The sequence below is a fragment of the Larimichthys crocea genome, chromosome III, assembly GCF_000972845.2.
Source record: "Larimichthys crocea isolate SSNF chromosome III, L_crocea_2.0, whole genome shotgun sequence".
NCBI lineage: Eukaryota > Metazoa > Chordata > Actinopteri > Sciaenidae > Larimichthys > Larimichthys crocea.
In genome coordinates, this window is record NC_040013.1 from 33,357,201 (window position 1) to 33,384,661 (window position 27,461).

Genomic DNA, 27,461 nt, shown 5'->3' on the forward strand with positions numbered 1-27,461 from the left:
ATTTTCAGCAGTTAAAATAAAGTATTTGATTTGTTTAATAGGACAGCTCATAAGATGACCTCTAACACATGAAAAAAACTATAATGAATTTTAAGTGAGTTTACAAAGAATAGAAAACATCCAACATAGTAAGACCAAGTATATAATATACACTTCATTTATTTATTTATTTATTTTTTAAATCTTCCTTATCTTTTTACTTTATATTTGTTATGCACCAATAACACCAAGACAAATTCCTGGTATGTGAAAACCTACTGGGTAATAAATTCTGATAAGATAACATAAGATAAGAAAAGATAAGAGAAGATAAAGACTTTATTGATACCACACAGCGGGGATATTCAGGTGTTAAAGTAAATCACAATGTACAAGGTGGACAAGAAAAATACTATTACTGTCATTATTACTATACTATAGTCATTATTACTACGACTATTAAAAAACAAGTAGGTGTGAAACTAAGTATAATTTCAATATATATATATTATATATATATATATATAATAAATATATAGATATATATATATATATATTTATATATATATATATAGTATATATATTATATATTTATATAATTATATATAACGCCAACATCCTGTGTGGCCGTGAACGCAGCACAAGTTTTGGATGAGATAGCTAACACGGTTAGCCGCAGTGGGCTAGCACCTCTTTCTCCCAGCTCAGCAAAGTATTTTGAACTCTCCAGTGCGGACATATGAAACTTATATTTTTCTCCGACGCGAGGATGGATGTAAAACAGTAACGGATTTCACGGTAGAGAGACGGACGATGGATGTGTAATGTCATTTAACAGCCAGCTAACTTAGTTTGTATTTAACGCAGCTAACGTTAGCAGCAGGACTACAGGATACTTTAAAAACTACATTTATCAGCTTTTGCTAAATTGTTTTATACAGCGTGACTGACGTAGTATACGTAACGTGTATGACGCGTGTATTAACTGAGGAAAAATGTCAGTGAAAGCCTTTTTAAAACTTTGATAGAAGTTGAAGCATCCATCCTCACGGACGTGTGGACAGTCACATGCACAGCTGTGCTATGCCAACACACTCATCTGCTGTATACACCACAGAGTATAACAGTATTATGACTTGACAGTGCGGTCGTCTTGTATGAACTTTGAATACATTGAGTGGTTTTTAGTTTATTTTGCTATTCGCAATGGCAAGTGCCCTAGCAGCGAGGATGGGCTTTAACTCCCTGATGAGAAAACAAGCCAGGAGCTTCAACGTGAGGATCTGCACGATGGAGTCAGACATGGAGTTCAGCTGTGAGGTGTGTATGTTGAGAAGCTGAGCATCATTTCATTCACTTTGAGTTTTTTATTTTTTTATTTTGCAGAGGCCACAGCATCAAGTACATCTCCTGCTCACCAGTGATCATGCAGCTATAACTGCACTCAATGGCTTTGACCACAATCAGTACTGATAGAAGAGTTGGCTGCTCATCAGATGTGTGAGAGTGTCCACACTAGATGGCAGCAAGTAACTATGAACACACGCACTTGGTTTATTGGGTCTCTTCTACAGGAGACTGTATCTGTTGTAATTGATCTTAAGTCTTATGCAGCAATCAGTGACAAAGCTCAGTGCAGTACAGGACTTAAAATGCCGCATGCATCGTCCTGCAGCGTGAATACAGATTTTTAAAAAACACACTGATTTATGCTGGTGTCATGATATATTTGTAGCTTTCTTGCCCTGTTTTTTGGTTTACTGTATGATTAGGTTGATGATATACCAGAACTCAAAGGCGAAGACACCACCTCTGTATTTAAAGGGGAGGAACCCCACCAAAGTTTGCAGTGTGTAATTACACGGAGCAGCATAATGTTAGTTGCATGTTTCTATTTTCTGTGTTCTGGGATGATAATTGTATCAATTATGGGTTTTGTAAATAGCATTTAACGTGGATTGGTCCAAATAGGCAAAATGCTCTTTAAGCTTTGCGTTCTGCACGGGAATCTTTTTGATTTTCATCCCACTGCATGGTGCAGCCGATGTCTTCGTTTCTTGCAGTTTTTTCACGCCAACCTTGAATGCACTTGACAGAAGCTTGCACCCTGAGTTAGCTCAGAGGCTGGAGATGAAAGCTATTTAAATCGGATACGTGGGTCTGATATGCCTCCGTCGTAGCTCTCAGCTGGATGAGGAGAATATGCATGTTTCGAGACTGAGGTTATGATCGAAACTGCTTCTGTTATGAAAAGAAAACAGAAGCCAGTGCTTCTTTTCTCTTGCTAATTCATACAGTCAGTGAATTATGTGAATGAAAAAAAACTAATTGTGTGTTTCAGGTCAAGTGGAAAGGAAAAGACCTTTTTGACTTGGTGTGCCGAACTCTTGGACTGAGGGAGACGTGGTTTTTCGGGCTGCAGTACGACATCAAGGACACAGTCGCTTGGCTGAAGATGGAAAAGAAGGCAAGGCATTCTCATGTTATAATGCTCTTGTAACAGCCACGAGTCATGTAAATATTGTTAATAAAGATATAATGTCGCTCCATTGTGCACATGTTGATTTCTTTAGTTCATTGTCATAGGTTCTGGATCAGGAGGTGCCAAAGGAGGAACCAATCACCCTTCACTTCCTGGCCAAGTTTTACCCTGAGAATGCAGAGGAGGAGCTAGTGCAAGATATCACACAGCATCTCTTCTTCTTACAGGTGCTTATGTTAAGATTGTTTTCTCAATTTCAAGGTAAATCAGACTGATAACTGTCCAGTGTGAACACTGAAGTATCTTTTGGCTCTCCATATACTCTTGAGATACTTACTGTCTTGACTTCCTCTCCATTTCACTCGTGCCTATCGTGCCATAAAAGCTTCATGAGAAGCTTGTTTGTACACTTAGACTGACTGACACTTGCTCTTCTTCCTCTGCTGCTTTTCTCAGTTTTGCTGCAGGCTTACAAGTGAACCTGAAATTCTACATGCCTCTGAGAAGAGGCTGCGGATCACTGTCTGACTAGTGGGCAGACACTTTTTTTTTTTTTTGAAAAAGAAAACCTCTCTTTCCTTGATCATAATCTTCCCAGAGGGGTGGTGTTTTCAAGACTTTAGGAGCAAACATTCTTGGAAGTGTCTGTTATCTTTCTGATAAACTAGATTTAGTTCAAATGAATGCTGTGTGAGAAAGTGATCTTTAATCTGATGACACTTAAAAGGCTTCAAAATACTCTACAGATTTAGGATTATCCATTTCACCCTTGCACAGCAGGCATTTGGTTTATGCCCCATTTCTGCCGCAGCTTCCCTTCTATACTGATCCAGTGCCAACAGGGGGCCACGGGCCCACAGAGTTTCTGATGAGCTGTCGAGCAGAGCACTCTCCAATACGCTTTTTTCCATTGTCCCGGCCTTATTGTGTGCAGCCATGTGGAATCAATGCACAACATATTACCGCTGCCCTTTCTATCCACTTAATACTCTCAAGGGAATTTCTGCGGAGCCTGCCACACCATTCCCTTGCAAGAGATGAGATTTGTAACTGTGCTCCCATCCAATCCTACCAGCCACATTTATCAATTACCAATTAGGCTTTAAGGGCTCAGTTACGGGCCTAGTTAATGACATATTCTCCATGGGATGCTCATCCCCCATAGCACTCCTATCATATCCCGTCCACTGTGTTGGTTCAGTTCTGTGGCGTGAGACAGCAGTGTTCTTGTGTTGCTCAACATTTGGATAAAAGCACTTAAGACATATAAAAAGTCTCTCTCTGTCCATAATCCGTTTAGAGGTAGCTGAAGCAATTTATTTATTTCAGGGGGAAACCTCGCAGAAAAAAAAACGAAAAAAAAAACACACCTGACAAATGACTCAACACTTAAAGCAGCACAGCTACAAGGGTAGAAGAATACAAATGTGTAGTGCCTTGCACCGCCTGTCTCCTTATTACTTTGCTCTCATTAATTCCCATAATGTCGGGAGGAGGCCTCAGTTCAGATAGTGTCACAGGCATGACAGCTGGATTAGTGCTTATCAGAAATGATCACCGACCTGGATACAAACACACACACACACACACACAGCCGTCACACACTTTAGACCACTCACACAAACAGACACATGCACATCTTCGTCACCTCGGCCTGCAGTCTTAGTAACAACATAGTCTCATTTGTAAACTAGATTGCAGCCTCAACCTCTTAGCACTTGCCACGATTAGGGGCTGTCACCTCTGTCTCCACACCTTTGTTAGTTCAAAAACAAGAGAAGACAGCATGACTGGCTCTGCAAATGATAAGGTTTGAAGCGTCAAATTGTCCACTTATATAACTACCTCTGAGGCATGTTTTTTAAACCTCACAACCCGGCTTTGTGCTCTGTATGCCGTCATGTTTGTGATTTGATTAGTTTGACAGGTAAGGAAGCTTTGGTGGTGACACCTAGTGAGATGTGGCACTTTAATCTGGATGGAGCTTGTTAAAGGTGATCGCCACCCATTTTATGAATTTGTGTTATTACTGTGATCGGTGGTGGTTAAATCACCACTTGTAAACATAAACCACTCTTTCAAGATGCTATAAACCTAAGAACTAAACCTCAAATTTCTCATATTTACTGACTCGAATCAATTCACACACATAGTATCAGCCATCCTGGGGGCACAGTAGAAGCATGAATTATAAAAATGGGTGGCACTCACATTTTAATTATGATTTGGATGTTTTCTAGGACTCACATTTCTGTCATGTCATTATGCTCTGCCGACTAGCAAGCTGATATTCTTGGACCACTTTAATGACCATATGAAATAGTGTTGGCTTGGGTACATAGTTTCTGGCTCAGTATCTAATAGGTCCCCATGTGGTTATGATACTTAAGACTTACATTATTTATTTGGCACAGTTTGTTCTGCTTCCAAACCTCTCTAAAATGTGTAAGTCCCAGTGTACTGTAGCAGTGGTAGTTTGATATTTATTTACCCAATAAGTAGCATACAATAACCTGATTTTGTGGCTACTGAAAAGTGGTACCTGAACACTGGCAAATGCAGGAACAATATGCAGCTAAAGCACAAAGTGGAATTAAGGGAATAATGTTCTGGCTGTCAAAGTTGTCAGAAAGTTGTGCTTCACCCTTCACTGTTACACCTCTCTTTAAGGTAGCCAGTCTTTTTTTTTGTCATTGTGTTTGAGTCAAGTAAGATCAGTCAGTCTGTTTCAGGTTCTTCATCTCACAAAAACCATTTTATTACTTTCATGGAAATCAATATAAAGTAGATGTGATACTCAAACTCAAGACAAAGAACAGATGTCCTGTCCATTTATATTATAGATGATAGTTTCCTTACAAGACAAAACGTCAGTGCTGTTATAACATTCGCCATTGAAAAGTGTCTCTACAGTTATAACAAACAACCAAATGGCCTAAAATATAGATCAGCTGCATGGTTAATTTAGAACTGATTTAGTGTTAGAAAGGTTAGGTGGAATGAAGAGACTTTTGCTATCCAGATGGACATACATAATGAGATTAATTTTCCTTTATAGCTGATCATATTTGGTAATTCCTCAGGTGAAGAAGAAGATCCTCGAGGAGGAGATTCACTGTCCACCCGAGGCCTCTGTGCTACTCGCTTCCTACGCCGTCCACGCTAAGGTTAGTGCTCTTTTTGGAGATTTTGTTTTTAGGAAAGTCTGTATATTCATCCCTCCACCCATTCATATCTGTATCCTTTAATGGTTTATTTATCTTTACTTTAATATTTGCATGATCACATGGAATTTTCCTCTTCTTCTCAAGCACATTTTTTTAATTATTGGTCTGATGAGGTACTAACAGCTGTGAATAATTTACTACAAGAGCTTTCTGCTTTCTGTAACTGCACTGAAGTATGCCACGGTTTTAAAGGAAAGCAGTGTTCTGTAGAACCAGAAATCTTTTCTACGTTTTGGTCCAGTTTTCGGCCTCATACCGGCAGAGAGAAGCCATTAGAGAAAAGCGTCACATCATCATTTAAAGTTACTCAGGGATTGAGGGAATTCGTGTGTCTGGAACTGTACTCAACTGGTTCACCCTCCTCACATCTCTGGTTTTGGTTTCTTTGTGGCTGTAGATGACTATTCCAAAAACTTTGTTATACCCTTTGGTACCTCACATGGACATACTTTAATTTGTTTGTTTACTGTCTGAAGAATATTTGACCACAGTGCAACTCTTTTTTTCTTAGAACAGTGCAGAGAGACTGCATGTTTTATTTATCGCCAGTGGGCTTGATTATTTTCTTCTTCTCCCTCTTCTCTTTGGGCTGTACCCTGCAGCGTACAGGAACTGTTTGCAGCTGAGTTTAAGGAAGTATGTATGAGGGTCAGCACCTCCAAGTAGGAGGATGTGGTACTCGTGGATTGGTCTCTTTGGGGTTGGGAGCAATTGGCTGCCTCAGTAAGGAGGATGGATAAATTGGGGTCATCTTCAAAAGAAAAGTGAAGATGGCGTGTGAGATTGAACAGCACATTGTTGCAACATCTTCAGTTGTTTGTGTATGGTATCAAACTGTTTATTTATCAGTCAGCATATGATGCATTCCACTTCTCACTGGACTCTGGGCAGTGAACTGAATAAACAAAATTTCAGATAGAAGTGCCTGAAATTGGCTTCCTTTGCAGGTTGGCTAAGCTCATTCCTACACAGGGTGAGAAACCAAGACATCTGGAAGAAAAGAACATAAGTGAAGAGTAAAAAAAAAAAAAAAAGAAGTCTACTCTTTTGCACTGAAAGGTGGCGTTTTAGGTATTTCAGGATGACAGTGAATCCCTTTACACTCATGCAATGATTAATATATGAGGATTAGCCTGAAGGTGTCTATGAGATGTGAGCAAAGTAGAGGCAGAGAAGTATGAATCTTCAGTATGCTGATCGTCACAGGTAATGTTTGTTATGGAATTTTCTATCCTTAGGTTACACAAGGTCACGTGTGGGCCTTGAGGTTCTCGGCAGTGTTAGTTGTTGGGCATTGCTTGAGAACAGTAAGTGTCTATCTCAACACTGTGGTGGCCAGGGTCGAAGAGACCTATTGCTGCCTTCTTAGACATAATAGATACTGGCCGTTGACGCTCCAATCTGTGTAAACAGACATCTGTGTCTCCAGACTAGAATATGCTGATAAAAACACCTGCATGAGGAAAAACATTCTCTTTGACTAATTCTGGGCGTACAGTATTTGTGGTGTTATCTTTGGGTTTAAAGTCTATCCACCAGGATGGGTTGGGCAAAATGTGAGACAGGCTCAGACACTTCTGATGAACTTTGAGAGTGTCTCTAATTCTCCTTGGCCAAGTGTCAATAAATAATACAGCATAAGACATCAGAGGCTCCTGAACACTGTCTTCCCTCCTGACCTCACCATTGACCTTTGACTTCAGCAGTTTCTCCACAACAATGTTATAGTTTATTTTGATGTAGATTTTATGTGATCATACACCCCATCTCAAAAAAAAAAACTTTTGCCAAAAATTTATTTATAATTGTAATTTGTACTCATATACTTTATATATACTTTATTCCTTATTACTTCAGGTAATTTCTATATCTCTTATATATCTATTTCTTTATGAATTAGTTTCTTTTAGTTTGTGTGTTTACATTGTTTCACTGTTTGTGTGTTCATTATTAGCATTTTATTAAACATAATTTAAACACTATAAACTGCATTACCCTGTGGGAAAGGTACTCTATAAAAATCTCTCATTGATTTATTGGTCGAAGATCAAAAAAGTTACCTGAGGTCCATGGAAATCATCCAACAGGAAGAAGGTCCCTTAATAAACCACAAGCAATCTGAGTCGTTTTGGTTGAAGGATCCCATCTCTATGAAATTGCCAAGAAAAAGATAGGGAGAGTGAGGTGCAGCTTTTTGACAGACGGACAGAGTCTACTGAGACTGGAGCTCTACCTCAAAGATCTGGCCAGGAGCCCTCAGAGACTCTCCTTTCCGATGCCAATTTATTAGGCCTATGTTAAAAGAGACTGTGTGGATAAAGAAAAATCAGCAAATGAGCTTGAGACTTGTTCTCTCTGCTGTCAGCACCCTCGATCTGGAAACAGCAAGAAAGAAAAAAAAAATACGGGGTGCACAATCTGTTTTCATTTATTCAGCAGTCCACTTTGATTAGAGCCAGTGTGAGTAAATTGTCGCTATAAAAGGCAGACAGGTACTTGTTTAGCAGTGCAGCTGCTGAGAGGTTTTTGGCAGACTTTCCCCTTCTCCTTTTCTAATCATGGGTTGTTTTTGTGCAGAACCACAGTGCAGCCTGTGAAGCTGACTATATCACACAGTGGGATCTACTTTGGTACCTTCGCTCATCTTTAATCATGATTAGGCCAGCCTGAAGATAGCAATAAGGAGAAAATAAAGCCACATTCCAAGATGCAATGTGAATTATTGTTCTATAGTAACACTTGTACACAGAGTCTATGTGTATAATCCTTCCAGACGGAGGTACAAGTGGCATAAATTCACAAGAAACACAGTAGGAACCCATAAAAGCTACCATTACCTTGTATGAGTTGCAGAGTGTGCATGAATAGAAAGGATAACCGGAATAGTGGAGGAGGAAGAAGGAGGTCTGACTGACTTCTTTAGAATTATTCCACTTTTTTTTTTTCCTGGGACCATAAACACAGATACATACAGTGGCATGCCCACGTTTGACCTTAATCACTGTACTGCTGGAAATGTATGTAACATTTTAATCATCATTAGTCCTCTTTGAAATCCTTAAAACACGCATAAAAAGGCAACTGATTTAAGAACCGTACAAACTTTTCTGTGGGCGTTTGTATGGAACACTTCAGCCTCTGTAGGTCTGCAGAAGTTTCAGTACCTCCTGCTCTGTATTCTGAGTTGGTGCAGTGCTACAAGGAGGTGTTGACAGGGAATATCAAGAAACAGCCACTATGGGGAAAATGCAGAGGGAGTCACTCTGGCATGGAGGTTGAGTAGGGAGTGAGGTTGACTCCCTCAACCGCAATGCTACTGTGGGTTTGGAGATACGTGTCCGGCCAAATGGGGAGGAGTATGAAAAGCTAATAGGCATGAATGACACTATCGGGAATCACTGTGTTTTACAGGTAGCTTCAACAAGACTTAGTCATCAGTCTAGCCCAGTCTACTTTGCTTTGCAGCTATATCCCATCCTTTTTTTTCCCCATCCTCACAGCATGTGACACAGACATGAAGGTTTCCAATCTGTCTACACAGCAAAGAGCTAAATAGAGTTGCACATTTTAGTGTCAGTCTGAACCACAAAATATGTTATTTAATACTCACTGGTATTTGTCAGCTTTGCCTTGAGATTATGTAAATCCCACTTCACTCACCTGACTCAACTGTCATAATGTTGATGGCCACCTCAGCATGGGTGAGCCCTCATTAGCATGATGGACAACAAGACTTGGAGAAGGAGAGAAAATTATATTTTCTGCCACCTGGCGTGACGCTTCATGTCAGTCAGTCACAAATTGCAGGGATGTGTAATTTAAAAAATGAAATAATTCGAACAAGTGTAGGTTGTTTTTATACCTACACTTGTCCATATTATTTCACTCTTCTTTTTTTTGTCGCGTTATGTGTTGTTACATTCTCTTCAAATTCATATTGCACATGGGTTAAACTGTGAATACATACAGAAAGTATAAACATGAACAGTTATTAACTATTTCATGCAGGTGCTAAGAGCTATTATATTTACTACATTGACCTCTTTGTGTATTGTGTATTAACTGATGAATGCTATATGGTGGTGCACGGTGGTGAAAAGGAACAAACATGATACTGGCATTTGCCCATTTGCCCATTGCCCATTAGTTTTGGCTTATAGCCATATATGTAGTATGGTTAGTAGCTTAACCAATGCGAGCAATAAAAAGTCTAGTTTTGCCTATTACCCTATGACATGACAATAATACCTTTCATTAGTTGAAGTGTAATTCATAGTTAGATATCAGAAACCTGTCTCACTATACTGTGACTGGACTGTGTGAGAAGTACATTTCCTAAATTTAAAAAAAAGGGCTCTATTGAACACAATATATCCATTAGTCAGTGGCCACTGTCGTGCTGCTGGTGATAATTGTTAGGTGAAAATATTGACACATGGCTGTCCTTTGAGAATCCATAGTTGCCATAAGTGTGGGGTTATTGGAAATAATTGGAAGAAAAGTCTGTAATCAGAAAGCATCTGCGAGTACTGGCACTGTCAAAATGCCACCCTGTCTCTACCTGAGCTGAACCCTTAGTTGGTGCCAATACCTCTATGAGTATATATATCATCAATTATGTAGCAGTTACAAACAATCAGAGGGAGGAACTGAGGGACAAGAAGCTGCGAAGGCTGAAGGGAAAGGATCTAATTAAATGGCCCTTAGCTTCGCCACTCTGTTATCCACTACACTGGTGTTCCAGTCTGTGTGTTGAGCTTATTAAACTCAGGTCTGTTTAGTACTGTTTTCAGACTTATGCGCACAAAAGTCTCAGAATCAAAGAGGCAGTACATCTTTCTAAAATACCTATTTTTCACCAAGGTACAGCCAAAATGTTCAGTATTTATAGAAGGAGAAATCTGTGAGAAGAGGATAAGAGACCACTTTTTGGAGTCAAAGACTAAATTCTTATTATTTTGATCCAAAGTTTAACAGTCACTTTGGTGATTTCACTCTTGAGTTTAAGCACTTTTCAGTTTTTCCCAGAAAAAAATCAGCTAAAAAGTAGTTTTCTTACTAAAGATGTCTTGTGAATCTCATACATATAGCATGAGCTGATTAGGGGTAGGAAATTTGCAGTTAGACCTAAAATGTGATTTTTTTTTTTTTCAGCACAAAAATTGTCTCTTGAATGCCTCAGGGCTCCAGCAGTGCTGTTGAAAAATGCAAAAGAGGTATAAATAAAAATTGCCCATCTTAATTTCAACCAATAATTTACCAACAAAACAACGCTAATCACAATGCCAAGGAAAGACACAACTGACACTGACAAAATATTTTTTGTCAAACAGCACACAGCGTACATATAGGCAAAGATTCAGGGTAACCTACTTAGATAAATCTACAGTCATAGCCCACTTTTTAATCTGTAGCTACATGTATAATTCATATTTTTCCACCAGATTTACAGCAGCCCAAAGGAAATTCCCCACAAACAGTCAGACATGCCTAATCCATCCAGATCTCCCTTTTAAACATGCATGATATCATTTTTATCTCAGCTCTGTGATGATAGGTGATCAGTCTCAGTTTTCTCAGAGAAATCTCTAATAGCATCATTTTCACCGTCTCCCAACAACTGGGCCAACTGGATGTGCGGTGCACATTAATGACCCGATGGCAGACCAGCCTCCATTCATTCTCCAAGACACCCGATTCTTGTATGCGCTGTAGTTTCATCTTATGAACAGCTCCCAGGAGATGCATATTATTGGAGGGAAGGTGGATTGTGGCCATTAGTTTGGAGTGATTTTAATCCTTTTGGCACATTTGCTCTATTTTCCAGTACGGAGACTACGACCCCAACGTCCACAAACCTGGCTTCCTGGCTGAGGAGGAGCTGCTGCCAAAGAGGGTGAATGACAGCTTGGCTTACTCATTATCATTCATGAGTGAAGATGTTTACATACATGTCTTATTAATCTAGGCCTGTACCTGCATTATGATGTGGCACTCATGTAAAGTATTCATGGATACTTATGTTTTGCCTCTCTGCATTTCAGGTGATTAACTTGTATCAGATGACTGCGGAAATGTGGGAGGAGAGGATCACAGCGTGTTATGCAGAGCACAGGGGCAGGACGAGGTAAAAACTGCTGCAATGAGCTGTACTTTCTGAAGTTCCACAGTCATCAGCAAAATTAAATTTCAAGTTTACAAAGGATTACCCAAAAAACTGGCTTCCACAAGAAATGTTTTATGCAAAACTAAAGTCCATTTTGGCTAGAAGCAAAAAGCAGCCACATGAAAGTTGTTTCTCTGGTGAAGTTTTTGAAAGCAGCATTAATGAATCCCCAGTATGAACTTTTCTAACATTTATTGTTGGCAAGGAAAATGCAAAACGGCACAGTTTACCACATCTTGTAACTCACCATTTAATTGTAATTATACATATTTTCACAACTCATGTAGCTGTTTTTCAAACGAGAATCTTTTTAGGAGCAAGTATATCATAGTTAAAATGACTTTAAGAATTTTTTTATTGCTGTAATTGCTTTCATAAATCTAGAATGACGTGAGAATGAAAATCAGTTGTTCTGATGTTGCACTCTGCTCCACCGCTAAGCTGAGCTAAGTTGAAAATGGATAGGGTGTAACTGTGAAGGATGTAGTGTGTCTTAAAACCCCCGTGGGTGGGAAGTTCTGGACTGGAAAGTGAGTTCTAAAAGCCAGTAAACCTCAGCACTTGTAAAAGTGGTAATTGAGTCACTGGTGCTGATCCATCAAACCCTTTCAACCCCAGCAGAGAGATCAAAGTTGGTGGTTCTCACGCCTTTAGTATTTTAATTGTTTAGTAAGTAATGCAGGATGAGGGTACTGGTCTTCTGATGGCAAAATGGCTGGGTACCATTTAGAGTTTTTTGCTACTGTAGTACCAATAAAGTAGTAGTAGTAATACCTTTTGGTATCAAATTATCATGTTAATTCCACTTTTCAGATACTTTGCGTGAAGAAGTATAGATGTTTTTTAAGGCAATGTTTGTCTCACGCTCATGTCCCTCAAGGTGAATTGTAATCATTTTGGTGATCGCTGATTTTCAGTCCTTTATCATCATCAGGTCAAGATTTGTCCAATACTGGTGTATGAACAAATACCTTTAGTGTTAGTTTATCATGCTAATATGCTGAACTAACACAATGAACCTGATTTTTAGACCTGCTAAGCATCATCAGATGTGTGTTAGCAAGCAGCTCAAAGCACCAGTGTGCTTACTACAGCCTGACAGAGCCAATAGTGTGGCTCTAGACTCGTTCAGAAAGGTCAGTTGGTAATTGCTATTTCAACATAATTAGCTGTAAAATGTTTGCCTCAATAACACTGGCAACAGTATGATTCAGATTGGAAACTATTGAGTCAAACATAATTAAAATTACCATCCAGACCAGACATCCTGTGCTGATTTTTGATACTCGACAGTTATTCGATACTCCACACTGTGGACGCATTTCCTCCCCAAATAGTATTACGGTTTGATATCCAGCCCTGTGCAGTTAAAGGTTTATTTTGACTCATGTTCTTTTCACACTCGAGGGTGCATCTATATTTTCTTTTTCATAGAGTGCAACTCTAATGCTTTAAACTTCCACACAAGCAGAACCATCGACCCGCTCTGAAGTCAGAATGTACTTGGCACCTAACCTAGTCAATATTTTGTTTACTTGGCACAATTCTCTCTTGCCTGTAAACTTTGATGAAACTTAAATCATCAATTTCCCAACCATAGTCAAACAGCAAGTTATTAAAAGTTTAGGCAGAAGTATGCCCTGAATTTTCCTCTTTGCCATCAAAGTATGCTAATATTCTTTTTTTGCTGAGATGACCCTGAAATCACAACAGAACAGAAAGACAGGAAGAAAAGTGTTTGATGCATTATTTCTCTCTCTCTCTCTCTCTCTCTCTCTCTCTCTCTCTCTCTCTCTCTCTCTCAGCATTTAGAGTCTTGGAGGCATCAGAATAAGTCTTCTTTTCAAGCATGACCTCTAAAGCCTGTTAGCGAATTATACTTGTTTTTTGTGTCAGCACTGTGCTTATGTTTTCACCCTCGCAAGAGCTATGTGGCAGAGTTTTTATAGATCACACAACGTGACAGATGTTACACACAAAAGCGGAGGAAACAAGGTCTGATCTCCTGCTTTCTCTCCACTCCTGCACCTCCTCTCCTCCCACCCTTCTTCATTCCCTTGGATCCTCCTCAATCGCTTTCTCTCTCCCGTCTGTCTTTGAACCAGGGATGAAGCTGAGATGGAGTATTTAAAAATAGCTCAGGACCTGGACATGTATGGCGTCAATTACTTTTTAATCAGGGTGAGCCAATGCCTCTTTACAATATCTTTACAAAGTAAGCCAATATTAGAGATCAGGAGGTGTGTCAATTTCACTGTGGTGTTATGAAATGAAGTGGGGGAATGGCAGTCTGACTCTCCTGTTCTAAACTGTAACTAGTTATTCTATTATTTGAATGTTCAACATGTTTGTGCTTAGTTTCCTATGTCTAATGTATGGTTTGAGGTAAATAAACAGCTGCTATCTGGCATCTGTATCTTTTCTAGGTGAGTCATAATGAAAACAAAACCTGTAACAAACAGAAATTCACTTGAGGTGACTGTGGCCGTGATCAATGCGTTCTCTAAAAGGCCGAGACATTTAAAAATATCACCAGCAAGTCAACCTCAGCCTTAAGTAATTCACTGTAGCATTACTTTTCAAGTAAACAAACCCAGATCGCATACAACACGCCACAACTGACATTGTTTAATTCAGCTCTAACAAATAGTTTTGGCAAGCAGAGCCACCGAAGTGCCACCTGTCAGATGTAGGTATAAATGAATGTTGGCTGCCGGGGTGGTCCCACAGCTGCTCACTAGTGTCCCTTAACAGACAAGTAAAAGAAAAAGCTTTGTTTACTTTGCTGATGTGGTTTAGAATAAAAAGGGAACAGATCTTCTTCTGGGAGTGGACGCCCTTGGTCTGCACATCTACGAGCCGGACAACAAGCTGACACCCAAATGCTCCTTCCCTTGGAATGAGATCCGCAACATCTCCTACAGCGACAAGGAGGTGGGGGGAATCTCCTGTAGCACTTTGTGTTTACTGCTTTGACCATTAGTTTTGATTATTTTATGTGTAACTCTTCATACATTTGCCACATTGTATAGCAGTCAGTATCGGAAAGTATCAGAATCAAGATTATAGTTTTAATTTGCCTTAGCCTTACTTGTGAGAGGTGTCTTTTTCTTTTGTGGTTTCATCAAAATATCTTGTTTTCTTGTTATCTCAATGTTTAGTTTACCATCAAACCTCTGGACAAGAAAACAAATGTTTTCAAGTTCAACTCTTCTCGCCTCAGAGTCAACAAGTTGGTGAGTTCAGCTGAATATTACTTTTGGACTAGAAGAAAAATAGCAGAAATGGTTGGTGAAGTAGAAGAGTTTTGGGATGCACCAATATTTTTGATACATTCTTGTACATCGCACTCATTCTTGGTTTTGTTTCTCTTGGCAGATCCTCCAGCTGTGTATAGGGAACCATGACCTGTTTATGCGGCGGCGGCGTGTAGACTCTCTTGAAGTACAACAGATGAAAGCTCAGGCCAGAGAGGAGAGGGCCAGAAAACAGGTACTGATAATGGAGAAACAAAGAAGAAGGGATGGGGTTGAACTTGTCAATAGCTGAGTTAGTTTCCATCCAAATGCAAATTTTAACCAAATATCTGAAAAATTGGCAAAAGAAAACTACAATTTGAATATCAGGTGTTGGACACATCAGGATTTGCTGGTGCAAATTGTAGAATTTTAAATTTAGATTTTACATAATTTACCAGCAAATTTCTAGTTCCAGTCTTTGATGTGTTGACTGTAATTGTTCACATCCGTTTTCCAAGTCAAACAAGGGAGGGAATTGCAAGCACCCAAAACTTCAAGGACACTTTTAAAAGTTACTTTTGACACTTTATTTATTTACAGTCAACAGGGTGCTTTGATTTTCTTTCACTGACTTCTATGATGCTGACATCATGTGCACCTTCTTTGTGATTTTTCTTCTGTCGGATCCATTTGTGCGTCTTATTTTCTACCATATTCCATCCATGTTTGTGTCTTTCTTTATTTCCCATCATATCCTCTCTTCTTTGTCCACACTCCACCTGTCTGTGTTGTTCAGGTAGAAAGGCAGCATCTGCAGAGGGAGAAGCAGCTGCGGGAGGAGGCAGAGAGAGCCAGGGATGAGCTGGAGAGGAGGCTGATTCAGCTGCAGGATGAGGCTCACATGGCCAATGAGGCACTGGTGAGATTCACTTGGTTAGCTTAACCTTGAATCTACAGTTTTATTGGCTCTGTTACATAAACAGCAGGTTTAAAAATATAATATTTTGTCAAATTGAGCTCCTCTCACACCATATTCATCTCACCTCCTGTCATTTACTTATTCTCCCCTTTTATATTTTGCTACTGTCACCCACCTCCATCAATCTCCCTGGCTCTTTCTGCAAAATGAACATCCCTCCCTCTACACCTCTCTTCCCCCTTCCCTCCTCTCTTTCTCTGCACACATTCTCGTCTCTCTTTCTTCGCTCCATTGCCCCATAAACTCTCTCCCATTTTCAACTTTTCTTTTCCATTTTTCCCCTTCTCGTGTATGCCCTTCCTTCTCCTCCTCCTCTTCTCCAGCTGCGATCGGAGCAGACGGCGGACCTGCTGGCTGAAAAGGCCCAGATCGCCGAGGAGGAGGCCAAGCTGCTGGCCCAGAAAGCTGCCGAGGCTGAGACAGAGATGCAGCGCATCAAAGTGACTGCCATCCGCAGCCAGGAGGAGCGGCGGCTCATGGAGCAGAAGATGCTGGAGGCAGAGATGCTGGCCCTCAAGATGGCCGAAGAATCGGAAAGGAGGTGGGGAGAGAGGAGGAAGGCGGACTGCGTTAATGAACATAGTGAATTCTGATCCCAGTTTGCCACTATGTGGCTCTGTCTTTATCAACACAAACTCAAATTTAGTTTTTTATCTGTCTCAAACATATACACCCACATGCACATCATGTCTCATGTTTTAGATCCTTAAATAACTTATTCCCATATCTTACTTTCCCCTTTGTACTTTGAATACCTCGAACTGAGGAAGCTGTCTTACAGGAGCATCAAAATCCAGTTCCTAAATAACCTGAACCTAAATAACCACATGAGCCTGTCTTTGAGTTACTATACTGTTTAATGTCAAGTTGCACAAACACCCTGATGCACTTCAGTTTGCTCAGCGACAGAGAAGTCGGTCGATACGCTCTGAGCATAGTGCTAAATAACGCAGCTGCATTTAAATTGCCGGATCAAAGATTAAGAACATTGAATTAGTTTAAAATCATTAAATTTTAAAGGCTTTGTTACTGCTTTGCACCTGAAAAGCAGGAAATGAGGCTACACAGCTGCACTCAAAAGGAAAAGGGAGAAAGCTTTTGTTCAGCAGCCCTCCCCCTCTTAGGTGTGAGATGCAGCAGTTAATTTGTGCTAGTTAATTGTTAGCAGTAGTATTGATCGATGGTGGCAGTCCCTATCAATCTCTTACTGCACATTGAAGCTTCACGGTGCTGAAGCTGACTTTGTGATCTGTGTTTTGTTTTATGCATCCTAGTTCAAATCAAGTCCTTACGTATAATAGCTGCTGTTGACTTTTTTTATTTCTTTGGACGTCCCATGGATAAGGAGATGGGGACTTGATGAGTGATCCTTGATCAGCACTCTGTAAAACTCGATAGATGCCAATCCATTTTTGCCAAGAACTTAAGTCATTTTCATAATAAAACAGTATACATAGACACTAAGTATATCACTTCACAGCCTCTACTTCACAATTTATTAGGCAATCATTTCAAATGGACACCATTAACCACTTGCTAGTAACTACCATTTCTGGATGAGCACTTTCTGCACCAGAGAAATTTAAACCCGCGGTACTTGACATGTAAATGACTACGTCCACTCAAACCCTCGAGGCACATAGCTCCCCCACATCAACGGGGGAACTGCTGAGTGTTCAGGGACACAATCAACAGAAATGTAATCACCTGCATATAACGTTCTTACATCTCTGTGTGCAAACTCAATGCTGGAATAATGGAGTCAAAAATGATTGTCTGCTGGGGTGATACATTGATCACCTGGGTAATAACAAAGTGACATTCTTGGTTTGCCTAGCACCGACGTTCGGCTTACATAAGATAATTTTGGATTCAATTTAGATAATTGGGTTTTCTTATAAGGACTGGGAGGTGAGTTGAAGTATTAACTGCATCTGTCTGTCTGTTCGTCCCTCAGGGCCAAGGAGGCTGAGCAGCTGAAACAGGACCTGCAGGAAGCTAAGGAGTCTGAGCGCAGGGCAAAGCACAAGCTGCTGGAGATAACCAGCAGGGCTGTCTATGCGGTAACAATCCTTAACATGCTTACAGCGCACATGATTTACAACACACAGATAGTATGTACATATAGTACACAGTGATTAGTCTATGGCAGGAAGTAAATCAATAAAAATTCTTAAAATTGATGAATCATCTAAATGATTTATTAAGATATGAACCAAATCTTTGCTGTCTTCAGGTCCACAACTGTACTGAGTCACTCATTTGGTGGTTTATTGGATACAGACAGTACATATATCTCTATATTTTCATTATCAGTGACTCATTTGTTGTATAAAACATAAGAAAACAGTGAAATGTATCCTAGAGCGCAAGGGGATGTCTTGAAATGACAGAAACTCAGAAATATTTATTTATTATGTAAGCCCAAGAAGAGCAGCAAACCTAGAATCAGTCATGTAAACAGTTGAAAGTCACAGGCTCCATAAAGCCTTGAATGAAAAATATGCATCATACATATATTATGCTGAAAATGACTGTGGCTGTCCCTTCTGGGGGTAAGAACTGTTGGTATGGTAATAACCATGACCATCTTTTAGCTTGCCTGCTAATAACACACACATTCACTCACACATGAAACTTTAGCCTGGAAAAGCCACACACTGAACAGGAGCTACTTACATAACAGGCAGCACATAAGGCAGCCTACGCAAGAGCTTCCAACATGCTTAAAAAACCCACACACTACACATTCATTCTGCTTACACACATGTACACACACACACACACAGATGCATATTGAGATACTGGCCATCGATAGAGAACGACTTGCTTTGTAAGCTTATGAATGAAGAGCCAAAACACACCCACACAGACACACACACTGGTTTGCATGCATACAAAAGACATGCTGCCACCGGAAATCCACTATGTACATGTATCTGCTCATGACTAAAAAGTCTACACAAACATATACACAGCGCACAATATTTTTCATTCCTATTTCTGTCTGCCTCAGTCAAATTGCCCTCTGTGCTCTCCTAGGCTGTATTTATTTCGACTGTATCCACCATGTAGTTTGGATTCGCACGCCAACCAATGGATTTACATTTATATTGTGTATTATGTCGGTCCATCACATCCAGCAGATGCCTGAGGTAGCATGTGGCCAGTGCATTTCAGACATTCGATCAAGATCTAAAAGCATATATTTGTGTGTTCATGGTCTGTGGCCATAGAAGTGGTCATCTTTTTTTCCCCCTCCTTCCTCTTGTTCCCTCAGGAGTGTTCCCTCAATCATATTTGTGTTGTATCTTCACAGGTCTTTTCCGTGCACTCCTCCTCTCCCCTTTTATATATACTGTCACCTTCAACTTTACTCTCTTCCTGTCAGTTCATCGACATGGTTGTCTTTCCTCTAATCTCTCTCACCGTCTCCCCTCCTAGTCCCCTGGCCTGCCTCCTGACAGCATGCCTCCTGACCTGAGCTTCAGCAGGGAAAACCTAAGCTTTGACTTTAAAGATACAGACATGAAACGCCTCTCCATGGAGATCGAAAAGGAAAAGTAAGTGACTAACCTCACTCTGCTAATGCTGCCTAATATTTTGGGCCTTAGCAAGTGGACCTGATTGCAGTGGTTTGTTGATTCAATTGTTAATCATCCTTAGAGATTCATTAACTGATAAATATCTATTTTAGAGTCCTTGGAAATGCACTAACTTAGTGAAGGATTGTACTTGGAGTAACACCATCACTTTTTAATATGCACATTTTGATTCAGGAGTGCAGGTAAGCGATTGACCCTTAGCACGAGCTGTCACTAATGTCACTGCCAGCATTCAAGCATTTTGTTTCTCTAGCTCTTGGTGTCAGCGATTATTGATGAAAAAAATTGCGCTGAGACAAGTGTGACCCCGGAGGAACCCTGTGGAGTTGAATAAATTACCCGAGTCTTTGTTGTCATGTAATTAGGTAATTAGCTTTTTAAAATAAAAGTGAGCAGAGACACTAAAGGTTCAGAACTAGAGACAGACTAAGATGGAACATCCAAAAGTTAAATTAATTGTGGCACTACTAGAAAGTTGAATTTTTCCAAAAGATATGAAAAATGCCCACCACCTTCCATTATTTTGTAAAATTGGATTTATCTTCCACAACCTAATAATATAGCTCTCTACAATACATAGGATATTAACCAGACCATTCATCCATGTAATTGAGAACAATACATTGTATCATTTGCACCCTTCAGTACACTAATATTAATACACTAGTAAGAACAGACAGTTGTTCATTTAGCCTTAATTTTCCAAAGTTTATAAGTTTTGTAATTTTGAGTATTATATAATAGTACAACCTTTTTATCAATAATGGACATATATCTAAGTCTGTGCCCTAATAAAGAGGAGTATCTTAAGAGGAGCCATACCTATTCATTGAAGTTGGGGATATGGAAAAAATTCCAATGTATGCAGGGGAAAATTTGGTGAGAATTGGTAGTTGAACGATAGTTGGGAACTTGTGGACTTGTATTTTGCATTTGTTTTAAATGTAATGATATGACTGTATAAACAGAGGGTGAGGTCAGATGAATGTAGAGGACCAAGTAGTTCTCACAAAGCTTTGAAATGTTTTGGGGGTCATTAGCCTGCTGCAATATGCAAACCAGAGGATGTAATAGGTCTCTAACGAATGGAGTGCTTCTTCACCTTGGTCAGAGGGTTGTCAGTTCAGTGTAGGTGTTCACCTCTAGAGTAGGCAAACACCCCTAAACGTCAATATTCCTACCACCGTGTTTCAGTATGCGTTTGTTACACAATGTGGTTGAGACAGGTGTCAGAGCCCACTCTACATAATCATTTGGTGTACCTAAGTTAAGATGTGCCTTAGGAAAAAGTGATAAAAGAGAAATCTGCTAAACAACCAATGCAATTTCATCATGTTTAGGGTCGAGTACATGGAGAAGAGCAAGCACCTGCAGGAGCAGCTCAATGAGCTGAAGACGGAGATTGAAAGTCTGAAGCTGAAAGAGAGGGAGACTCCTCTGGACATCATACACAACCAGAACACCGAGCAGGGGACCAGCAAGCACAGCAACTTTAAAAAGGTAGCTATCAGCTCAGCTGCTTGTATGGTGGACACGTAACACACACTGTAACACATGCCACAAAACACTCCTCGTATGTTCCTCTAATATACACTGTACATGGTTCTCCCCATTTGTGCCTCATCTATTCACCCTTGTGGACACAAAGTGAGAGTTATTTTAGCTCCTTGTATACATGCGTGAAGTTCATCAATGTGTTTTGGGTGCTGAAAAGAAATCTGATTACATCTACCCCTTAAGGTCATTTGAGAAATCCAGGTCTAAAGATTAACTGCTACTGATCAGAAAACCAATACAAGAGCCAGAGATCTGACTTTTTCAACACACAAGCACAGATCAGACGAATTCTGCCGAAATCTGAAAACAAATTGATGCAGCTGTCAAAAAATGACCTTTACAAGTAACTCTTTGTCTTCTCTCTCTGTATTCTTGTGCTTGTAGTGTGTGTGTTTCTTTACATTGCATTTGCAGTCTTCAAAACGCACAATGGTATTATAAATTATTTGGTGGCTCCACAAATTGCAAAATAATCTAAGAAGATGACGTCGGCACTGAGAGTAAAGTTATGAACTGCTATCCAACCTGCCTCCTACTGTTTGAAGGGAAAACTGTTACTGACATTGACAGGGTCAATACCTCTTTATCACAAAATGAAATAAATACCAAATACTGAAAAAAAGTGAAAAGTTTATTTCACTCACTAAAACACAGTTTGTATCTGAGCTCTGAGTTTTTCAGTATTTCACATCAGCGTTGTTTACATCCACGTTTACTGCCAGCAGTCTACTTGTCTTCTTCTCTGCTTTGGTGACGCATTGCAGCATATCTTGCTACAAGAGGTCTAAAACTCCACAGGAGTGTTTTCATATCCCCTCCTGTGGGACTGACTAAAAAGTAGATCCATTGTAACAATGTTTGTATAGCACAAAACCTAATTTTCTATGGTATTTTTGATAGTATTGTATCTTCTTTTTATGCATGTAGTTGCATATTACACAGTCTAAGAGGGAGAAGTTCACACCGCTATCTAACCCTAATGCATCTTGGCTGCATTTACAAGTTGCTTTTTATCTATTCAACAGCTGTCCAATCGGCTGGAGACACATGAAGTGTAAATGTGTTCGTAATAATGATCCTACATCATCTTCCAAGGATAACTGTCTGTCAGAAAATTTATAGTCCTTCCTTGTACAACACCCACGGCTGACCATCATATTATTAAGGCGGGGTATTGATTCTCAGAGCATCAGTTAATAGCGACGGTCTCCACTTGACTCTGGGTTCATTTCTTCTTCAGTTTCTTCTCCTGGGGCGAGGTGCAGCAATCATTTATTGTCTTCAATCTCTAAAAGTGATTACCAGTCTTAAGTGTATTTAAAAAAAAAATCACGAACAAATAGATTTCGTATACATTTTATGTCAACTCTATTAGTAAAGCTAGATAGTTCATCTTACCCAAGTGCTGATATAATTTGACAGAATAAAGTGACAGACTCTTTCAGCTTGAGGGATCTTCTTTAATTGATTGGTCAGAGGCAAAGGAACTGTTCTATTTCCACTGCCGTCTGATGAACTGGCAGATTAGACTCATTCTCCTTTATCTTCCCACTCTAGTATCTCGCTATAATTTTAATAAAGTATCAAATGAAAATTATACTATGTTCTCAGCACATTGTATAACCAAAAAAAAAAAAAAAAGGCCACCTCTCCTCCCTTCTTGTCTCCCAGTGTAAAATCGACTTGTTAAGAGAGCGGTAATTGATTTCTGCTTGGTGATTAGTCATTTGGATAGATGGAGGCACCTCTGGTATGTATGGGGAGAAGGAGCTAAGTTAAAAGTGTTGGTTTAATTGAACCAGAGGTGGTCGGCATTCATCTTGTAAGTGAGGGATGGGGTGGTGGGTGCACGGCATTACAGGGAGAAAAGGAGTTAGGAGTGAGGAAAGCAAGTCAGCTTTGCTTAAAAGAGGCAGATAGGTTTAGGGGTGGCTGAGGTTCACCAAAAATGTTTAAAGCATAAGGAGTTTAAGGGAGGCTCAGCAACAGGGAAGTACTAAGAATGCATTATGAAGTTGGACACCAGAGAAGGACAGGATGAGGGGGGATACGGTGGGCATAAAAGAGCAGAGGGAATGTGGAATGAAGCACAATCTCTCAGCCAGGAGCATCAGGACTGGCTATGCCTCGGGGCAAGGTTTTCTCCCTCTCTGAATGATTAATGAATGGCTCCTTAACACGGCCCAGCGCCTTTGCACTCCTACCAGGCCACAGGTTCTGCTCTGTTAGTACCAGGCCTGCCAGGAGAGCTCATTCTCAACAACTGAATCACAACACAAATGCTGCAGTGATTCTATGTTTCTGAGTTCCACTAAGGAAATGTTTGTTTTTTTTCTATACGGCAGTCCACCCAAACTGTGTTAAGTGGTACACAAAGGAGGTCAACCATCAGGTGGTCACTCATTGTGCTCTCCTGCATGTTGAAGCAACAGACTTAACTTGCTGTGGTGCTGTTCTCCACATGAATACTACTGGTCTTTTCCTAACAGGGACTGTGGGCAGTGTGGAGTACAGTGCTGCAGAGTCACACACTGATAAACACACTCACGGACCAGGCCGCCTGTCTTTAGGGATAATGGAAGGTGATCTGTAAACATGATGCTGCAAATCCATCCCTCTCCCACACTATCTGTTTGGATTTGCTTAATACCCTCCATCTAGCCATTCCCCAGAAATAACCTGGATTGCCCAAACTGTCCTCCTCCTTCATCCCCGCTCTAATATTTACTTTGGCAGCCACTTTAATTCCCTTTACCCTACAGATGTTGGAGAAAGGAAAAAGTTTGTCTAACCAATTTGAAGCAGTGCTTACTTATTCGGTATTAGATTAGCTAATGGTGAGCTGTGCTTAAAGGGTTAAAGCATAGTCAGTGGTCTGGATTAATCCATCACCAGCTCATTTAAACCTGCAGAGAAAAACAATTAACAGTGCCTTCTCTAACTGGCATCGATCTTGTCATCCTGCTCTCCCCGTCCACTTGCTTGTCTCTGCAGTAGTAGTGAGTTTGGAAAACGTACAGCTTTCTTTGTCCATCAGGGCCAGTTGTAAACTGATGATAAAACCTATTTTTGTTTCATTATGAGATGTATCAACAATGCTGCGTGCCTCCAAATAGCATCGGAGAGATTCATTACGAACAGAATAACCTTGGGGATATGTTTTCAGTAAACACACAAAAGTGTACAGACTCTACAATTATCCTCCCCTTTTGATCATTTAGTTTTTTGATTAGTCGAGGGGAACAAGTCAAATCTCGCGTTTTGCTGGAACGTTCTGTGGGTTCTAGTGGCTTTTTAAAATTCACTCTGGTGGGTGTTCATCAGAGGGATGAATGGATTAAACATGCATGTTTTTGAGAGTGAAATTTAGCTGGGATTAATTGGAAAATAAACTCCAGTGGAGCTTCAGTGCTTAAATGTAAATGTCAACAATCAGCCTGACCAATTAATGTGCAAGTCACCAAGAATACTTGAAACAATGACTTTTGTTTATCAGTATTGTTTGAAGTGGAAACGGACGTTTTTTGCTTTAATTTATCATTATGAAGTAAACATTGATTGTACTATGTAATGGCTATAGAATAAAGACATATCCTATTTTGGATTGGTTCCCTATTAGCAATTCTGATTGCTACCGTGTTTCCTGGAAACTGTGGTGGCACCATGTTTCCTGGATGATTGTACAAACTGACGCTTTTCTCAAAATATTTTTTTTTGAACAACCTCCAACCTGCCAACGCCTGCTGTAGTTACTTCATTGTGCAAAGTAACGTTACTCAAATTGTTATTCCTATGCACTTCACATCATTACTAGCTTTTGCCTGTTCCCAAATTCAATATAATGTTGTTACAATTTCAGTTTACTTCAATGAACATGCTTCTTTCATTTCTCTTGATTTTCACTGGTGTTTATCATTTTCTTCATGGAGCTACTCTGATGAAAACAGAAAACTATCTTGTCTTTTGCGACACCAGCACAAACAACAATACCATATAGAAACGTCTTAAGTGTTTCTCTTCAACATTAAATATTCCTGACTAAACAAGCAGCAATCAAAGTTGAAAAACACATTTCGAATCGCTCGTTATACATTAAAAAAAAACTCATCAAAACTGTTCTAACCCATCATTCATAGTAAGAAGCTGATTGAGAAAATGTTACATATTGCTGTATGTGGACTACACATCATGATTCAAACACACTGCTTAATACTAGCACTCGAGAGTCCATGATTTTAGGAAGATTTGTAGTGCAGCCAACTCCCAAGAACCATCCACATATCAGCTACATTTTGCTGGTGTCTCAGTCAGATATTGTGTGTTGTGTGCTGATTTGGAGTTTGCATTTAAAAATACACAGAAGGATTGCATCTAGCAGAAATCTTGAGGGCAAGGGTTGGTTATGATTTCTGTGGCAGCAGTCTCCAGTGAGAATTTCCATTGAGTCACTTAGTTTGCTTGCTGCAGTATATTCTGTACTTGTTTACTTCCACCACAGATAAAACTTTTGTTATCTCCCTCACAGCTAACGCTACAGAGCACCAAGTCCAGAGTGGCCTTCTTTGAAGAACTCTAAACTACATACCTGTAAAGGTAAGGATGCACAGTTGCCAAGGACCTCATGATTCTACATTCCTGGCCAGTTTATATGATTGGCCGCACTACAAAGCCTTATGCTCCACCTCTTGGGAAACTTCCACGAAACACTACGAACAGAAAAATTGCCACTGCCTTGATCTGCACCAACTCCAGGGGCCTTGTGTACACACAAACAAGGATGCATGCATAATGTTCCTGCACTAAATCTAAGATTTATAAAACAAAAAAAAAGTGTGTGTGTTTACAGTAAGAGTGTGTGAAATACGGCACATTCTCCTTGAATATTTGAAGTGAACTTGGGTGTGGGTTTTATTAATGTCAAAGAACAAAGGTGTATTTTTGCGATGCAAAAAGAAAAAAACAAGAATGGATTGCTGTGGTTCCTCTGGCTCGAATGAGTCAGTATTTGTGGACCTATTATATCATGTCCAAATGGGGTGACCTACATAATTTGATTGCCTGACTGTTTTGAAATTCAAATAGAAACCACTAAGGGATAAAGTTAAACAAGACAATGACTTGATTCCATTATCTCATATGGCTGATATGCTGGCTTTTCCTAACCCAAATATTCGATATGTAGTAGTTTTAGGCATGAAGTACTGTATTTGATTTATAATGCCGACAAATTCCTCCATATCATATATTCTTTCTGTACATAATGACTTCATGCTGCCTTAGTTTTCTTGTTTCAGTGGAATGGTTAAATGAAAAGCCATCATACATGTAAACAGTTGTTTATTACTAATAGTGGGAGTTGATGGGCTGTGGTGGATATCTGTGATTTATAATAATTCATTTGTATCGTTTTTTTTTTTTTTAAGTCTCAGAATTTGTTCCCATGTTTGTATTTTTATGAAACTTGTATAGTGAATGTAGACAAAGTGTTACATGAGGCCGCAGGACCTGCGTTTACATCTCGTGCACGCAGAGAAGTCACGTTACATACTCTATCTCTGGCTGCCTCGAGCAGCTGAACACTTGATTAGGTTGCCCTCACATAAGGCACCGAGTGCTCAGTGCACTATGATCTGCTCTCAAGAGTGAAGAGACCATCATAGGTACAAGGTGCTCCTAAGAAATCAAACTGGATGAAGGAACTGTGATTCTCAGATGTGAGCTTGTGTCACATCTATCATGTGTCTGTCTTTTTTTTTTTTTTCTTTTTCTTTTGTGTGAAGACAACCACTTTTTTCGAAACATGAATTTGCATCTATTTTGAATTAATGCATCTTTTTGAATTAATGTGTTCTTCCCTCTGAAAGCAATTTATTTTGGGGAATTATAATGTGATGAAAATATAGTAGTTTTTCTTCCTGTCTGCGGATAGTAAGCAGTATTTAAATGAAACTTTGGGTGAAGTTACAGTACCTTTATTACTACACATAGAATTTCATAGAAACATTGAACATATAGAGTATGTATGTTTTTCATGTAAAATAAATGAAAATCAGTTCTGATTTTTTTGTGTTTGATTTTTTTTTTTTTACCCTCTAGAAATAACATTGTGTTAGTTATTTTGGCAGACTTTGATGATTGTCAGCTTTGATATTGCTGGCGCTGAGAGCCTCTTCCACCCGAACCAAACAGACATCCAATTACACCTTTGAAAAGAATCAAGTGTTACG

General features: G+C 39.7%; 1 protein-coding gene across 3 annotated transcripts in view; it reads left to right on the top strand.

Annotated features, from left to right (window-relative positions):
* Nucleotides 1-613: 613 nt before the first annotated feature.
* Nucleotides 614-27,461, top strand: part of nf2a (NF2, moesin-ezrin-radixin like (MERLIN) tumor suppressor a) — a 38,990-nt gene continuing 12,142 nt past the window's right edge. For 2 of the 3 annotated variants that reach the window (XM_027277933.1, XM_027277934.1), the window contains exons 1-16: nucleotides 614-1,299; nucleotides 2,321-2,446; nucleotides 2,566-2,688; nucleotides 5,545-5,628; nucleotides 11,516-11,584; nucleotides 11,733-11,815; nucleotides 13,960-14,035; nucleotides 14,654-14,788; nucleotides 15,016-15,090; nucleotides 15,233-15,346; nucleotides 15,890-16,012; nucleotides 16,396-16,613; nucleotides 18,030-18,135; nucleotides 19,517-19,635; nucleotides 21,018-21,177; nucleotides 25,760-25,827. In XM_027277933.1, coding sequence (XP_027133734.1) covers nucleotides 1,186-1,299; nucleotides 2,321-2,446; nucleotides 2,566-2,688; nucleotides 5,545-5,628; nucleotides 11,516-11,584; nucleotides 11,733-11,815; nucleotides 13,960-14,035; nucleotides 14,654-14,788; nucleotides 15,016-15,090; nucleotides 15,233-15,346; nucleotides 15,890-16,012; nucleotides 16,396-16,613; nucleotides 18,030-18,135; nucleotides 19,517-19,635; nucleotides 21,018-21,177; nucleotides 25,760-25,810 — 1,776 coding nt within the window. In that variant the 5' untranslated portion in view covers nucleotides 614-1,185 and the 3' untranslated portion in view covers nucleotides 25,811-25,827. Of the gene's footprint in view, nucleotides 1,300-2,320; nucleotides 2,447-2,565; nucleotides 2,689-5,544; nucleotides 5,629-11,515; nucleotides 11,585-11,732; nucleotides 11,816-13,959; nucleotides 14,036-14,653; nucleotides 14,789-15,015; nucleotides 15,091-15,232; nucleotides 15,347-15,889; nucleotides 16,013-16,395; nucleotides 16,614-18,029; nucleotides 18,136-19,516; nucleotides 19,636-21,017; nucleotides 21,178-25,759; nucleotides 27,288-27,461 lie in introns of those variants that run through there. The other variant, XM_010736847.3, reaches the window with a different exon arrangement.